General features: G+C 31.7%; 1 protein-coding gene across 1 annotated transcript in view; it reads left to right on the top strand.

Annotated features, from left to right (window-relative positions):
* LOC145305449 (uncharacterized) overlaps positions 1 to 18,720 on the top strand; it is a 183,625-nt gene that overhangs the window by 33,753 nt on the left and 131,152 nt on the right. The window contains exon 4 of the mRNA XM_080147066.1: positions 18,716 to 18,720. This exon is cut by the window's right edge and continues 106 nt beyond it. Coding sequence (XP_080003192.1) covers positions 18,716 to 18,720 — 5 coding nt within the window. The remainder of the gene's footprint in view (positions 1 to 18,715) is intronic.

The following is an 18,720-nucleotide window of genomic DNA, read 5'->3' as shown; positions in this document are numbered from 1 at the left end:
AAAATTGTTATTTTTGTATAGACCCAGTATCTTTAGGGCTTAAAAAAACAAACTTCGCATACCTTCGCATACACAGGGTAAAGTTCTCTGATATTGTACATACATCTAATATCACCATGTAAGAGGATTTGCTTGGACTCTTTTGGTCTTAAAAGATCTGGAACCAAACGTAAAATTTTCATTAGAAGAAAATTGTCTATTTTACAGAAATCGAGTATGCTAAGAAAACCATCTACAATTACAACAAAAAATGGAGATTTGACTTCTTTTAAAGGCTAAACGTATAAATTATTACATACTGATTCCAAAAATATATAATACTTAAAAATAGCTTTAAAATTAAGGGGTCCACATTGATTTGAAATGTAGTTTAGTTAACCTTAAAAATAGTTGTTTACAATGATGAAAAGGAACTTAATTCCATACCTCTGGTATAATTACACGTAAAATTCTTATTTTTCATAGTAAAGAGCTAATACTTTCGGCTTTATTTCCCAAAACTTGTGTATATTACTAAACAATTGTTTAAAAGTGTATTTTCCAAAATGTAAAAAACGATTTTTTGTCACTCGTGGAACATAGTGTGCCTTTTGTAGGTCAGAACCATTTATTTTAATGTTTTGGGTTATATATTCATGGATAAGACGATGGCTGATAAAATTGATGTACATTACTAATGTTGATAAACAAAATTATTTTCTGTAAACTAAGATTATTGGTGAAAAGTTTGAACCTGCAACCCATCAATATTTAGTTAAAGTACCCAAAGTTTTTATGCCAACAAATTAGAGAGTGTTTTTTAAAAACTTTGGGTACCAGTATAATTACAATCAAATGTCCCCTCCCACCTTAAGTTATAATACAATGATGAATTAATAGCTAAAAAAAACTATTTTCCCCTAAATGATGTTTTTAATATGTCGATTATTAATAGCTGACTGTTTTAAGTAGCAAGATGTCTCCCTGAATATTTGTATGTCTATTAATATCTCTTAAATGACTCAATCAATCGTTCCACAATTTTCGGGATATTCGGGAACGGTCCAGGACATGATTTAGGCTATTTGGAGTGTCTCTTGTAAGATAAAAAAAGTTTTTTTTATCAATCTATCTCGATAGCATTTATCCAATATAAATCCATAATTAATTTTCAACTATTAACTATTTTTTATTATTTTTTAGGTAAGGTTGGTTTTAGTCAGTAAAACAGTTTTGCAGTTATCATATCAACTCAAGTCATAAAGCAATGTCAATAATATTTCAGCCTTAACCACTTTTATTTAATTCATTATAATCGACATTTATGCTATTTTTGGTCGACATATTAGAGTAAAACACTAGAGGGGGAAGAGGTTGAATAACTGTGTTTCCCTATACCAATGACCTTGTGCCGACTCTCAATCGGGTTTTTATAAATTAACCAATTGTTTCGGGATTATTAACACAGCCAAGAAGCAGAAAATAATTTGATTGCAGACGAAAAAGGTCATTGGAAAAGGGGGTAGATAGTAATCTGTATATACATCTATACTATAGATCAGAGGTGGATTCTTAAAAAAATCTGCCCCAACTAATCGCTTAGTGGGGCAAATTTTTTTAAGAATCCACCTCTGTTGTCGACATAATGCTTTCTTCCAAGTTAGACAGTGCCATTGGGAATCGTAAACCATTCAAAATTATGAATTTGTACGAGATTGTTTCTAGAAAAAGGACACTATAAAGTATAAATATTTGTTTGCTTTTATAACATGAATATAAAAAATGTATTCTAAAAATGGTATATATAATGCATACTAGCAGCTTCGCCCCTTTTATATAGGGACTCTGTAAAATATCCTAAAACCATCCCATGACCTACTTTGACGTAAATATTAGCTCTGGTTACCATGTGCCAAGGAAGGGGGTGGATACTGGACTGTATATTACACTGGTACCCAAAGTTTTGTAATCACGTAATTCTCCTTCGTTGGATCAAAAACTTTGGTTACTTTAATCAAATCTTGATTGGTTGGTTAAAACCTGCATTCTTCAAACCTTTTAACCAATAATTTTATCATACAGAAGGGGTAAATGTGTTTATCATAACTAGGGATGTAATTCAATTTATCGTCCATTGTCTTATCCTTTATGATCCCTGTTGATTCGACATAATTTTTTGTGTTTACAAATAAACCAAATATTCGAAGTCTACCTTAAGGAACAAGCAATCTATTTTTGGCAAAAGAATTCGCGATTTTAGAACATACGAACGATGCACATAAGAACATATGTAATATTTAATGGGTTAGGTGAGGCCCGCAGGAATATAGGGTTTGGTAATGGAAGATTATAATATATTAGAATTGTGTTTAGTTTTAAGCATATTTTATTAGATAGTATATTAGCAATAACAACTTTTATTGATAATTGTCGACTAAACCTTTAAATAGGTAACTTTACAAAGTGTCTCAAAAATCAGCTATGCGACGTCATAAAAATGAGAGGAGAGGTCGGAAAGAAAACCCCTAAAAAAACGATGGATAATCTATCATTTTTATGACGTCACAAGGCAGATTTTTGAAACACTTTTTAAAGTTACTTTAACCCCTTACAGTCGGGCCCCTTGCCGCACCTTAATCAGTCAGGGGGGGGGCTCTATTAGGCCCCCCCCCCTATTATCTCAGTTCCTATTAGAGCTAGAGAGCTAAAATTTTTTTGTGCAAGTCCCCTGTGTTATGATGAATTTCCGGCTTAAGTAAGTCAAGGTCAATTTTCGCTTCCTTCACCCTTTTATTTAACAACCCTTGTTTTTAGGTCCTTTTTTACTTAAAAATTTCAAACGGCTGTAATTTTTTTATTTTTGAAGCTAGAATAAAATTTTTTTTGCAGAAAATGTTTATCTTTATGTAAATTTTATATTTTAAATATTAAAATATAAATTTCAGCGGCCGCAGCTGTACTTGGCAGCTGCCAGCCGCCGCAGTCGGCGGGAAAACGGCGGCGGATCTTTATGAAATTTTAATACGTTATGTAGACATAAATGAAAGGCTTAAGTTTAAAATTTGAAGTCTCTAAGTCAAAAATTGCGGCCACAGGAGCCTTTTAAAGATTTCTGGAGACCTGGAGGATCAGGACCTGCAGGATCATACCTAGAACCTAAAATTGACTTGAACACTTGTATTTAATATAAGGATGTACTATTAGAGGATATTTTAGTATTTTGGTAAGATAAAATGCTTTGTTTTAGTCAGAAAAATATTTTTGCTCTTTACCTGGATGACCCTGCCAGGTTTGCTGGCATCCTGTGCCCGCCAGGATGGAGATATTCAAAAAATTTCAACTCTCTGTTATGTCTCATACCCACACTTAAAAAGTCAAGCAGTTTGAGCTCTTTATCTTTCACACACAGAAAATGAGATAGAAAAAACCGGATGTGGGGGCGTTCAACGCCCCCCCCCCCCCCCCCGACCTTTAAGGGTTAAATAGTGCCTCAAGCGCTTTCAAGGGAGTGTAAATTATACAGGTACCCAAAGTTTTATAAACACGATCTTCTATTTGTTGGCTTAAAAACATTCAGGACTTTTTATATATATAACTTCTACTAGCTCTAAGTGTAAAAACTTTTCAACCAATAATTTTATTCTACACAAGAAATAATATAGTTTATTATTTAATATTCCTTCAGTTTCCTTGAGGCTTTTGCTTCAGAAAGACAAACGAACGTTGTAAACTTTGAATTATACATTATTTTTCCAGGATAAAATTGAAAGTAAAATAGTTTTTTCTTACAGGTGGCATATCTATCCCATCATATGATCATACGTTTGTTGGTGCGCGTTCACTTTCCCATATTATCAGTATATTGTTTTATATTCGCATGTATATTTGCAAAATAGCAAATATACATGAATTAATGGACCATAGAAAGAAAACGACTTAGCATTTGATAGGTTATTTTAGGTTAGGTAAATGTTAATGATTGCCCCGCAGTGTTAGAAAAAGTCCCCGCTGGGTCAGAGCCCCTTGCAGGGGCTAGAAATAGGATAAAAGCTATTGTGAAAATACGAAAAAAACCGCTACTTCGTTTTCTTTCCATGATCCGAATTAATCTTTAACAATAAGAGTGACATAATGGGAAGAGGCATTGTGCGCCGTTGTAATAATTATGATTCCGATAAGATACATTCGCGGAAATGTATGCACACCCTATGTTATTATTTAGTATTCCAACGTAGTATGTTACAAAATAGTTATGCTATTAATAGAACTTAATAATTAGATCAACAATGACGAGTTAGGTTGATTGAAACATCTATGTACATGATTTTTAAAACTATTTTAACAAAATTGATTTCATCGAATGTCTTTTTAAAGTTATAATGACTTTTATAGACAGACTACTTCTAGATTAAGATTATGGGTTGAAAAGTCTAAACACTACTAGTTTGAATAAATTTTTAACAAATGTAAACAAAGTATTAAAGTAAAAAAAATGAGATAAAATGATTATATAGCGTAGGGTACTAATGTAATTTACAGTCCAATGTCCCCTCCATACCTGATTCTATCATTTCATGTTTTCTGTGCGATGGTTATAAATGAAATAATAATGACAAGACGTTATCTATTGATACTACTTAATATTGATCATAATGCCGAAGTGAATATCAGAATATCATAAGCGTTGTACTTATAAGTTATAATCATTATGATATATATGCTACAGTTAACATATAAAAGATGTTTCAAATTAGAGTAATAAGTATTCTCGTATTAATTCGAATCCGGTGGATAGGAACCGGTTCTCATCCATATGAAAAAACTTTGTCTAGCATCGTTTAATATCCAGCTTTCTACGAATATAAAAATGTACAATCATAAGATTAAAACCAGTTTTTTTTAAAACTTGTTTTAATCTTATAATTGTACATTCTATATCCGCGGAAAGCTGACTATAATACGATGCGAGAAATTACTATTCTTTTGTATGAAGTTTTATCCCATAAAGAATATACCTATGACGTTAAACAGTTATTGAATGTGGACAGTGCAAAATCTTCATATTGTTTTCAAACTATGCATAAGGAATTCTGTTACAATTAGGTATAATATTACTCTATGCTAAATCTCTATTTTTGGCTACTGAAACATTCATAATAAGTGTCAAAGAAGAAGGGGTATGTAATCAAAAGAACGATAGTGTTATTAAATTAAAGAAAAACTATTTTGTTGCCTTTTTTCCCGATTGTCGAATGTAATACGTTTTTAAGTTTTGAATTATAATCTTTAGGTATAATTTTTTTTAAAAACAATAATCTTAAAATTTGTTTTGCCATTTAAAAACATATTGTAGCCTCAAGGAAGATTTTACGGGCTAATCTTTGGGTCAAAATAATTATATGAAATTTTTTACTAAATTACTTATCCCTTAGTACATGGTAATGATAGTAAAAAGCTTAGCAAAAATTAATAATGAATTCAGAACATTCTAATAACTCAAGGATCTATGGACAAGTCAATGTCGAATACAAAAAATATAAAATTATTGGATACTCTGTAAAAAGCAGGGGGATATGACAATGGCCGATAATTTGATGTATGTCCCACTGATGATACACAAAATTAACCGTTGAAATAAGTGTAATAATAAGCCAAATGTCCCTTCTCTGTCTGGTCAAAAGTGTCACTGGTCTATATGACATAATTAAACTAAGTTATTCTAATGACATTATGGCTATTTAAAATTGGGGAGCAAAAATTAATTTTGCAACAACCCACCTCTTGATTCCTGCACATAACTGTATTCGTGTTGACTAAAGTGTTGTGAAGAAAAAAGTTTTTTTTTGAGCTCTCTGGTAACTAGTGAATGTACAATGGAGATGTAAATTAGATTTATTAATTTTTTTTATAGATATCCTCTATTTCTTTGGTTTCAAACCTAACCACCAATTATTTCAATTATATTAGTAGGGGAAATTTTGTTTGTCATTATTGGGGCTGTACAGGATTCTTAAGGGATAAGACATTGGATGTAGATACATTGATTAACATCCCCAATGATGATAAACAAATTTACATCTGTAAATTAAATGATTTGTTAATAATTTAGACACTATGTAAACCAAACAATCAAAATAATATAAAGACACTTTTAGTCCTACAAATGAGAGAACGTGTTCATAAAAGTTACCAGAGCTGGATCTTTTAATCATTTTAGTGGTGAGTTAGATCGGGGTGAGCCAACTTTCCACCAATGAGAGCACAGCATTTTATGAAATGCCGCGCAGTGATTGGCTGAAATTCGGCTCACCCCGATCAGGCTCACCACTAAAAGGATTTAAAGATTTGATAGCGGACAAAATAATGCCACGGTCGTAGCGGTTATGCGTCTTGCGTCAGGCTGGAAGGGTGATGCAAATTTCAGACCCCAGATTTGGCGATTTGAGAAAAATTTATCTTTATATTATAGCGAATTAGATAATCTAGCAAGCATCGCTTTTATCTTATAGAGAAAAATAGTAAATCATATAGCGAAAACTGAGATCTGAAATTTACGTAACCCTTCCAATATGACGCAAGACGTATGACCGCTACGACCGTGGCATTATTTTGTCCACTATCCCTAGATTTATCCTTCCTGATTTATTGATCCCCCTATTAGACAGGGAAATCATAATATAAAAGTAACATGATATCTAAGAGTCTATCTGTCTATTTCAAAGAACTCGCTAACCGTATAACTAATATAATTCTCCTTTACAGTATAGCTTCTCAAAAGGAACTAGGAAAGTTTATAACTATTTTGGGGGATGGTACTACCCCCCCCCCCCATCCTCAAGAGAAATCGACCCTGCAAAAAAAGCCTCCATAAAATATATTATCTCTTTTTCAAAACAAAAATTGAAAACTTTCCTTAAAAACAACCTAGAGGCCTCTAGGGGCGTAGCTGTTGGTATCCAATAAATGAGAAAACTTTCTTACTGTCCTGTTTTCAAACTATGTTTCCCTACATTGCGGAAATAGAAACCTTATGTAAAGATTAAAAAGATAAAATTTGTACTTTTAAAAATATGTTTATTTTGATTTTAATGGTAGATAAAAGGACAATCACTTTTTTGGTGTTAAGAATTCTTTTTCCCCCTTTATGTTTATACAATACAAAAAAATTCAAGTTTTGTATTATTCCTTTTTTATTAGTTTGTTTTATTGTTTTAGAATCCGCTGGTCCTTTTGTATGAAGTAGTAGGTCTTTTATTGTGATAAGAAACAGATAAAAATCTTAATTGGCGCCGCCAACCGCCGTTTTACCGCCGATACCGCCGAAAATGGCGGTTTCCGTTATTTGCCGTTTTTCGGCGATGGTAAGAAAAAGTATTTTTTTTTGTTATGAAAAATAAAAGTTCGACCTAAAATTTGGTTATCCTAGCTTTAAAATTGGCCGCTCTACAGCTGTTTTAATTTTTAGCGATCTATTAAGGTGGGAATTAAGGCCGGATCTGTAAGGGTTAAGATTTCAATAACTACTGAACTGATTGAGCTCTCCTTTTTAGGGAATCTTTACATAGGTTCCCAGGAAGGCTTCAGGCTATTTTTCTGCCCCCTATGAATAGAAAGCTTTACGCAGGTCCCCCAGATGGTTTTAGGCTATTTTTCTTCCCCCTGTGAATACAGAACTTGTTGATGGAGGGGTGCAATGCAGTAGTACATGCTGTAACTGTAATAAATAAAGAATACAATTCAAATTTTAAAATCTAAATTTTGTATGATTTTTAATCTTTTTCTGCTAATATGAAATAATGTCTGTTTTGAAAAACTATCCAAAAATACTTGTATTATTTTACTTTATTAACTAGAATGCTAAAAACTAGTAACTCTAGTAGCCATGTGTCGATTATTTGTCCGCAATGAGCAGGGATCTTAAGGGATAAGACAATGGACGATAAATTTATGTACATCCTCAATGATAATAAACAAACTACCCCTTCTTATTCTAAATTTATAGGTTGGAAATTCGCAGTTTGATCCAATATTAATCTAAGATTTGCTGTTCAATATGCCCTTCCTCATTTAGCATGACCTATCATCTAAAAAGAATAAGTTAGTGAACTCTAATAAATGAAATTCTATTGGATAGATATTTAGCTTGATAAAGTTTTTATGTGGCAAATAAAAAAAATTATGTTTCTGCGTTTAAATGACAAAAATAAATTGTTTAAAAATTTGATTTGTAATATCAATTTTCCATTAATCAACTTCATAAACTTTTTCAAAGTAGAAAAAGAACAGTAATCTGTAATACAATTTGTTTTTGTTTTTGATTGTGGGTAAATGAGTGTATGTGTGAAAAGAGAGAAAGGGGACAATGGGCTGTTAATCACACTAGTCCCCAAAGTTTTTAATAACATTTTCATATTCGTTAGCTTAATAGCTTTGGGGACTTTAGTGAACTTTGATTGTTCTTTCTTTAAGTTGAGTGTTTAAACGTTTCAACCACTAATTTTAATGTACAGAAATGGTAATTTAGTGTATCATCATTTAGTATAAACATCAGGAATTAATGAAATAGTTGTAGACAGTTGGACAAACTTAAATTATAGAAAGGCTGTACTATACAATTTTTCTTAATTTTAGGAATTTTTACGTCAACAAGGAAACACTAAAATGTTTAAAACTCTTCTCCCTTCAAAAAATTAGCTACTTAACTTTTATATTTAAGATCTTTCTTTAAAAAGACTGTCGCCTTTTAATTTTATATCTCGATTTTTTTATCCGAAAAAAAATTCAATATGGCTGTTTTTTAAACGAGGATTTAACAGCAGTCACTTAAAAATTGATATTTTAGGTATAAAATCTTCATTTTTCTTAAAACAAAACGCAATTTCTAGCTGTATTTATGAACGATAGTTGGTGTCCATTAAAATCTCGAAAAATGTCCTTATACAAAAATTGAGAATTTTCCCTTCTCACTTTCGTTGGCTTTTAAGTTTTTGAACTTTTGTTAAATCTTACTTTGGTTGTACTAGCTAGAAGAGACCAAACTTTCCAACAGCAATTTACATTCAAAAGGGATAATTTTCTTTATCATAATTGGGAATTTACACCAATTTTTTCGTCCATTTTCTTAACCCTTAAGATCTCTGACATCACTAATCCCAAAGCATTTTTAAGGGGGGAGGGTGGATGTGTCATGCCCCTAGAAGCTAAAGGCGCATCTAGTCGTGTTATAATAGAGATGTACAAGTTACAAAAATTTATATAGTGTTGGATCGACAGTAATAAAATGCCGTTTTTTGTGGTCGTACGCAGTTTTTCTCAATGTTGGAAGGGGGTGACGCATATTTCATATCTCAGATTTCGCTATTTGATTTACATATTTTCTCTATAAGATAAAAGCGATGCTTGCTATTTTATTTAATTCGTTTTGATACAACGATAATTTTTTCTCAAACCGCAAACAACTGAGATCTGAAATTTGCGTCACCCTTTCAACATTGCGCATGAACGCGAGAAACGGCTTATTATTACTGTTTATCACATTGGGGGGAGGAGGGGCATGTTTGATAGTTAAGTGGATTATAATGTAGCTAACAAGAAAAGTAACACGATTTACAATATCTAGACATCTAAAGATGTCTTCATAGGCGGTGTGGATTCAGATTTACAATATCTAGACATCTAGAGATGTCTTCATTGAAGGTGTGTATTCACTTCCGCTTATTATCAGAGAGAGAGAGAGAGAGAGAAAGAGAGAGAGAAAGAGAGAGATAGAGAGAGAGAAAGAGAGAGAGAGAGAGAGAGAGAGAGAGAGATAGAGAGAGAGAGAGAGAGAGAGAGAGAGAGAGAGAGAGAGAGAGAGAGAGAGAGAAGAGAGAAAGAGAGAGAAAGAGAGAGAGAGAGAGAGAAAGAGAAAGAGAGAGACAGAGAGACAGAGATAGAGATAGAGATAGAGGTAGAGATAGAGATAAAGATAGAGATAGAGAGAGAGAAACAGACAGAGACAGGACAGAGAGAGAGAGAGAAAGAGAGAGACAGAGAGAGAGAGAGAGAGAGTTGACAATGGGATGCTTTATAATAGTCCCCAAAGTTTTATAATAACGTTTCCTTATTTGTTGGCTTAAGAACTGTAGGGATTTTTATTGGTTGGTTTAAACGTTTCAACCAATAATATTAATCTTCAATTTATTTTTGTGCATTATGATTGGGTATGTACATCAATTTATCAGCAATTGTCTTATCCCTTTAGATCTCTGATAATATCCGCAAAATAGCAGAAAAATAAGAGGTGATATGTATATACTATGAGAGAAAAATAAAAGTTTCAGGGTGGGTTTTTATGCCTCTTCCCTTGGGTTAAGTCAACTATTACTATTTATTTTATTTTATACACTACCTCTTAAAAAAGAATCTTAAAAATTAAATTTGAAATAATCTATTTTAAGCAAACTTTGCCTTTTACAAGCTTTGCTTAACATTTTGCCTATGAGTTTTTTCTATTTTACTGTTTAATACTTTACTGTTTTTATATGTAATTGTCCTTATTTTACGTTTCATAGCCAATAGGGGTTTATATCTTTATATAAAAGTGATGCTTGTCAGTGTGTACATTAGGATCTCGCTAACTGATGAACCGATATGGTTCTCCTTTACATTGAAGCTTCTCATAGGTTCAGGGAAGGTTTACACCTATTTGGAGGGGGGGGGGGGGGGAAGGAGTATACCAACACCACCTTCTCAAAAGGAAATTTTAAATTTTAGTTTTTGAGAGAGTGGTGGTGCCCTCCCCCAAAACAGCTATAAACCTTTCGAAGAACTAAGATAAGCTACCCAGTGAAGGAGAACCATATGAGTTCAGCAGTTAGCTAGATCATTCGGTACAAACATACACACAGACAGACAGACAGCCTGTTACTTTATTATAAGGATAGATTAAAGTAATAAAATTCCCCCCACCACCGATATTTATATAAAATGTATATAATATGCCGTAAAAGGTATATTACCTTATTGTTTTACACTTCAGAAACAATCGAAAAATAAGTACGTTTATGTAATCAGAAAAATATTTTAAATTAGCAAAATTCTATTCGTTTCAGTAGAAAATTTAATGATGTTTATAGAAATGGGATTTTCTAAGCTGGTTAGCTAGATAGGTGTTTGAGATTTTTTGTGTTGATTTCCATGTCTTTGAGGCATATTAAAGCATAAGATAGTATTTGTTATAAGACGGCTGTTTGACGGTTTTTGGCCATTTTTTTGTGATTCCATAATCTATTATGTAGTTTATTTTATCTGTAGATTTAAGTTTCAATAACTACTGAATAGAATTCTTCATTAGAGGGAAGCTTCACATATGTTCCTTGATGATTCTAGTCTGTTTTATTAGTATATTGAAGTTTCATTATGGTTTTAGGCTATTTCAAGCCCTTTGCTACGAATTCGCAGCCTTTAGTTTTCATTTATCAGCAGATACTGTGTGCAATTTGTGGCCATGTTCCATTTTTTTGCTTTAAGCTTCGCTACTTATGGCTAGCAGTATCCTTTAGATGTTATAAAGTTCTGTATTGTATTGTATGAACACTGCCCAAAAATTCACGAATGGAAAAAAGTGGTTTTGATATTGACCAAAAAGTCAAGTTACAGTTATAATAGTCAATTGTGGTGGGTAATAATACATCTAGGATCTAAAGGGATAAGACAATTGCCGATAAATTGTTGCACATCCCCAATGATGAAACACAAAATTACCCCTTTTGACGCGAAAAATAAGTGGTTGAAACGTTTGAAGAATCAACTTGATAAACCAACCAATCATAATGCACATAAGTTCCCAAAGTTGTTTAACCAATATTATTAAATCTTATTATATATATAGTATACACTATTACTTATATTTTTTTATGGATTTAATAATTAAAGCTGTAATATATATATACAAAAATACCAGATTCAAATTGATTAAAATTATTGATTGTCTGTTTCAAGGATTTCAAGGGGTTACCCACAATTACAATAAACAAAAATACCCCTTTTGTGGAGGGATAATTATAGTATGATGCAATGAAGATTGGATAAGAGTTCCCAAAGTTTTAAAAATGGACAATAAAAGCATGGGATTATAATAATTTTGGGACTTCTTGGTGGTACTCACTAGCAGTAGCAGTGTATGAACATTTCCACCAATGATTTCAATCTACAGAAAAGATAATTTTGTATATTATACTTTTGGGGCGTACATTCATTTACCATCAATTGTCTTATCCCCTAAGATCCCTGAGTGTAGGATGGTGGTGTATAATTATAATTTGGTCGCTTTTTTAGGGAATTTGTTTCGGAACTTTTGAAGTTTCTACTTCGTTGACTTTCAGAGCTTCCTTGTTTCAAACTGGCAATTAAATTCCAAGACGGTCTAGCTATCATTTTTTTTTATCTATCTATCGGTATAACTATCTATCTATCTTGCTACCTACCTATCTGTCTATCTATTGGTGTATCTTCAAATCTGTCAATCTATAAATCTTAATATCTTGCCTATTTTTCTATCTAATTATCTAGTATATCTCTACTATCTACATGTCTATCTATATATCTGTCTATTTGTAAATCTTTATATTTGTCTATCTATTTGTCTATCTATCTGTCTAATTATCTATTTGTAAATCTATCTATTTTTCTGTCTATTTATCTGTTTTATCTATCCATTTGGTCATATAACTTTTTTTATCAATCTATCATCTATTCTTTTATCTTACAATCTATCTATATATCTAAATTTCTCAATCCAATTATCCATCTATCTAGCAATCAATCCATCTATATATCATGCCATCTATCCATTAATCCATCTGCCTATCTATCCATCTATCTATTAATCTATTAATCCATTTATCTATTAATCCATCTATCTATATATCCATCTATTCATCAATATGTTAATATCCATCTATCTATCAATCCATCTTCAATAAATACATGTCTATTCATACTACCATAATAATTATCCTATAAACGGACATACAGACAACCTAAATATTGAGTAGCTGCGCTACTAAACAGACAATAAAACAGCATGGCACTTTATCATTTAAATTTATTTCAAATCAATGTTTCTGCCCAATTTGTTCTGATGATGTAAAATCTTGGAATACTGGGATAAAACAATTGAGAATAAAATAATATTTTCCCTGAAATATTGAGCCAAACTTATAGACACCATTAATATAATTATTGAATGATAGATTTTCATTTAGATTTAAATAAGCTATAAGATATCTTTAATTGATCCTATTATGATAAATAAAATCACCACGTCTGTGAGTTAAAATTGGAGAAAAAAGTTCCCAAATTATTAAGACTACGAATCAGAAAACATGATTATAAAACTTTATCTCTGCAAATTTTAGTTAATATTCTATAGTTGAAACTGATAGGACTATTTTAACACAAACGAACAACCCAGCATAAAGCCTAGAAAAGCTTCACTTTAACAAAACATGCAAAAAAAATTATGTTCTAAATAGACGTACCTTATTGCTATAAGAATCATAATCTAGAGTTTGATATTGATAGGACAATTCTAACATGACTAATTGAACGATAAGAGCTAACTTTGACGTACATACCTTAATTATAAAAAAAGCTTCGCTTTTAAAAAGATTTAGTTCTTAATGCTGAGAAGCCCAAACAAAAGGTTGTTGTCAATTTATCAAAGAGGATTTGATTTATATGGTTAGAACATGCTATACAAACATAACACAGTCGCGCATTTTTTAGTAGCTGAGTGATTGTGCCTGTTCTTCTGTTGGTAACACTGCTCTATATTCGGTTCTATAAAAAACTGCTTTCTATTCAGTTCTCTCTTTTGTATAAAAGCACTGCCCTCTTTTAGGTTTTCCCTCTTCAATTAGGTTATTTCCAGCAAAGACTTTAAATTTGTTAATATATAGATAACTAGTGGCTGCGCCCCGAGCATTTAAAAGCTTTATACTCAAATATTTGATAAACAGCCAAAAACCAATAAAGACTTACATCTAAAATTTTAAATAGCCTTAAATCATCCTAGGTCTAATGTGAGTCTTTTCTAAATTGGAGAACTCAATTAGTTCAGCAGTTATCTAAATTTTAAGCTTCAGTGAAAAAAAATCATTACTACTTTATATAATAGAATAAGAGTTTTCTAAAACTAGTTGATTATTTTATCACCATACTAGTACTATACATATTACATGGGTAGTTGGAAGTAAGCACTCAGGGAGGGAGGGAACAATAGCAGACCTACACCAATTTTTTAGAGTAATACTTACTAGCTACCAAAGATAACTTAAGAATTAGGGTTGAAATTTATTTATTTTTTATATTGTCTCATCCCCAATTCTCTGGTTAGTGGTAGCACTCCTCTATTTTTAGATTAATTCGAAAATATTAAATGTTTCTTCAATACAACATATTAGTAAACATTACTTATACAAAATTCAAAGTAATATAATGTTTGAGATCTCCATAACTCCTGAACCAATATGACTCTGCTTTTCAGGGGATCTACCTACTTGTAATGATATTGTTAATCTAGATTTATTATAATATTGTTATTACTATTATTTTGACTTAAAATGAACAATTAAATTTGTAAGTTTAAATCACTACTTAAAGACAATTTTAAATAATTTCTGTTTTAACTTTCCAAAAATACACTAATTGATCGATATTATATCAGCCCTGACTACTTTTTATTAGTCGACATATACGATTACAATTTCTTAAAGACAAAATATTCAAAATAGACTAATGAATATAGAACATGTGGATATTATTATTGGGATTTATGTCGTCAATTTAGGTTGCTAATACAGTCCTCATATATTGTCAAAATTTGGATATTGTTATATTAGCCAGCTGTATGAAAAATTTTAACAGGGTATACAAAAACCTCTCACAATATCCACGCATTCTATATCCATTGCTAAACTTAAAGCGTCTTTTTTTATGCCGTTTTATATGAACTCTTGTTTAATCTGCAGCGCTATGAAGGAAAAGTCCCGCTGCGATGTATAAACAAGAACAGGATATACCAGGAAGAGAGGGGACATTGGGATGTAGATTACACTAGTACCCAATGTTTTATAACAACGTTTTTTTGTGCGTTGGCTTCACAAATTTGGGGTCTTTTTTATTGTATTTTGATTTGTTTTAATTAAGTTGAGTTTCCAAACGTTTCAACCGACAATTGTAATGTGCAGAGGGTGTAATATTTTTTTAATCATTTAATCTATAGGTCATTGTCTTATCCCTTTAAATTCCTGGGATATGCCAGCCCTCAAAAGAATGGTTTTAACCTGGAAGGGACATTGGCCTGTAATTTATACTTGTCTCCAAAGTTTTGTAATCAAAAGATCAATCATTCGTTGGCTTAAACACTTTGTAAAAATCTAAATTATGTAAACTTTTTTTAATCCACAGAAGAGGTAATTTTCTTTATAGTAGTTAGAGAATTAATCGTCCATCGTCTTATCCCTTAAGATCCCTGCTCTAGATAGAAAGATTGATAATAATTGCTATCCTTAAGAGTTATTAGGACAACAATTTTGAATTTCATTGTATTCTGTTTACACTTTCAGCAATCATTTTGAACGTTTCTTCTGTCTTATAGGATCTCGGAAAGCAAGGATGGAAAGCTTTGTATAGGTCCTTGCTATGTCATAATTTTTTTAAAAATCCAAATGCGATTGTCCCAGGAATCTTAAGGGATAAGACATTGTATCATAAATCTGTATACAACCCTTTCATATAAAACATTTTAAGGTTTAAAATTTGGACTCAACTAGAACCAACCAATCAAAAGTACCGAAAGTTTTTGAGCCAACGAATGTGATAGGGTTTTTATACAAGTTTGGGTACCAGTGTAATTTACAATCAGATTTATCCCCTAACCCTTTCTTGCCCTATAAGCTATTAACGGAGCTTCTTCGATAAAAAAAAACAAAAAAAAACAATAAAAGTACGCATTGATAAATGGCCAGAATTAAGCTTAATGGCTGGTCTCCTTAAACACAACAAGGGTTTTTAAAGAAAGACCTTTTATTCAGTATTTGGTTTACACAATCATGGAGGGAGGGGTACATTGAACTGAAAATTACACTTGTACCCACCTTACCTTATTAGTTGACTACAAAACTTTGGGTACTTTAATTGAATATTGATTAGTTGGGGAACAGCGGAAAGTGTCAAGTGTGACGTCATAAAAATACGTCTATTATCCATTTCTTTTTTAAAGCTTTCTTATTCCACTTCTCCTCTCCTCCTTTCTTTTTAGTCTTATTTTTATGACGTCACACATGACACTTTCCGCTGTCATTTTAGTTGGTTCCAAAACTATAGTTTTACCTTACAGTTAAGGTGGTTTTGTTTATTATCAATGGCAATTGTATATCAATTCATTGTTCATTGTCTTTTCCTTTAAGAAACTTGTATTTTCAGTATTTGTTAAACAATAGATTAATACTTTAAGGAATAAATCTATAGTATATAGATGTATAACCAGACAACAACCTGGATCCTCCTGTTGGGGATCTTTTACGTCTGCTAGCAAAGTGCATACTACTCTCTTACGGCGACTTTGCTGTGTTAATACTAACGATACTTTTGGTTGATTTTCAAAGAATCAATTGAAAGTCGACAGAGGGACCTCGGAAAAAGGGACATACAGTTATTTAACCCTCTCTCTTAAGTTTGTTTTACTCTAACTGTATACGTCTATCAAAGCAAAGCTCAACAAAGCAGACGATAAAACAAACGGCCATTTCATACATATTCTTCTTTTAAAACTTAATCGTTATGGGAATCGTTATGTTGTTGATTACATGTATATTTTTCAGAAATCTCAATAAAAGGTTTAAAATAAATAGGATGATTTTAACCTAACTAAAACTATAATAAAATTAATTAAATGTTAAATTGTTTAATCTAATAAAATTGAGGATTTATTTATATTTCATTGTCTTATCCATTAAGATCCCCGATTTTAATAGATTAAAATAAATGTATAACACTATTAAATAATCATTATGCAAAATATTTAATATTTCGCCAGTTTGCCAATTTTTACATTACGTTGATATTACATTAAATTTTTATAATAGAGTTAATTCAACAGGGTTTGACGGGTTGAATAAATAAATAAGGGAGGGAGGGGACTTTGGGCTGTAAATGTTAGTGGTACCCAAAGTTTTATAAATAATTTCTCACATTGTTTGGCTTAAATATCTTGGTTACATTTATTATTTTTTTTTAACTTTATATAATTACTACACACTTTTACATAGTTATCTTGATTGGCGGAAAATTTGGAAGCAAAATTATTTTCTTGTACTGATGTAATATTCCTATCTAGTTAAAACCCCCCAACTGCGATATTGGCAACATTGCTAAAAATTCAAAATGCCTAGTTTTGTAATTTCTTTGTTTTGTTTGTTAGTAGCGAAGCTACTATATAATAATAACTGTCCGTCCGTCTGATTTGTGGCTGATATATCAACATATTTTTTCATATTTCTACATTGACTTTTGACTATGTGAACTATTTGGCACTTAAATATAATTATTTTTTTAACATTATCAGAAACTTTTAAATTATACTTGTCCTATTGTTCTTCAAACATTTACTGAATATGACATAATAATTTCTGTATTCTTCTGTATAAGACTTTACCCACCTATGTTTTTAATATAAGATAACTTTAACCTATTATTGCTGCGTTTTTAAGAATACATTTTTCCCTGTTTTTTTATATACTTAACAAATTGACCTTTTTATTTCTCTCCATTTCTCGCTCTTTCTTTTTTTCTATTTCACCTTTTCTTTGTTTTTTTATTCTCTTTCTCTGTCTAACTCTCTCTTTCTCTCTCTCTCTCTCTCTCTCTCTCTCTCTTTCTCTCTCTCCTTCTTTAACTCTTTCTCTCTCTCCTTCTCTCTCTCCTTCTCTCTCTCCTTCTATCTCTCTTTCTCTCTATCTCATCTCTCATTCTCTCTCTCTTTCTCCCCCTCTCTCTCTCTCTCTCTCTCTCTCTCCTTCTCTCTATCTTATCTCTTATTCTTTTTTCTCTCACTCTCTCTTTCTTTATCTCTCTCTTTTTCTTTCTCTCTCTCTCTCTCTCTCTCTCTCTCTCTCTCTCTCTCTCTCTCTCTCTCTCTCTCTCTCTCTCTCTCTCTCTCTCTCTCTATCTCTCTCTATCTCTCTCTATCTCTCTCTCTATCTCTGTTAAACCTAGAAGGATTCTAGTGACAAACAATTACATTGGATTGTGTCGACAATATACTAGGAAAATACAGAGGTCATAATTGACATTTTTTCACTACAAAAAGCATTGTTTTGTAGTATATCCTCTATCAAAACTATTGGAATTTTGACATGCAATTTTAAGGGTTTATGTCGACTCTTTGAATTGATAAAAAGTGGCCTTGGCTGACATAATATTAACATATCGACAGTTTAAGCAACATTTAATACATTATTTCAGTAACTGGACAAAGTGTCTTAAAAATCAGCCATGTGACGTCATAAAAATGAGCGAGATGAGAGGAGGAATGGGAAAGAAAACCCCTCAAAATGATATGGATAATCCCTCATTTTTATGACGTCACATGGCAGATTTTTGATTTCATTTCGACATTTGAATATATCAAATATCAACCTCCACCCCCCCCCCCCCATTAAAAAAAATAATAATAAATTTTTTATTTCAGGGGAG

Source organism: Acartia tonsa, chromosome 14 (genome assembly GCF_053477335.1).
Source record: "Acartia tonsa isolate MP-2025a chromosome 14, ASM5347733v1, whole genome shotgun sequence".
Classification (NCBI taxonomy): Eukaryota; Metazoa; Arthropoda; class Copepoda; order Calanoida; family Acartiidae; genus Acartia; species Acartia tonsa.
Note: the sequence above shows the minus strand (reverse complement) of the source record. Positions and strands in the feature narration are given on the sequence as shown.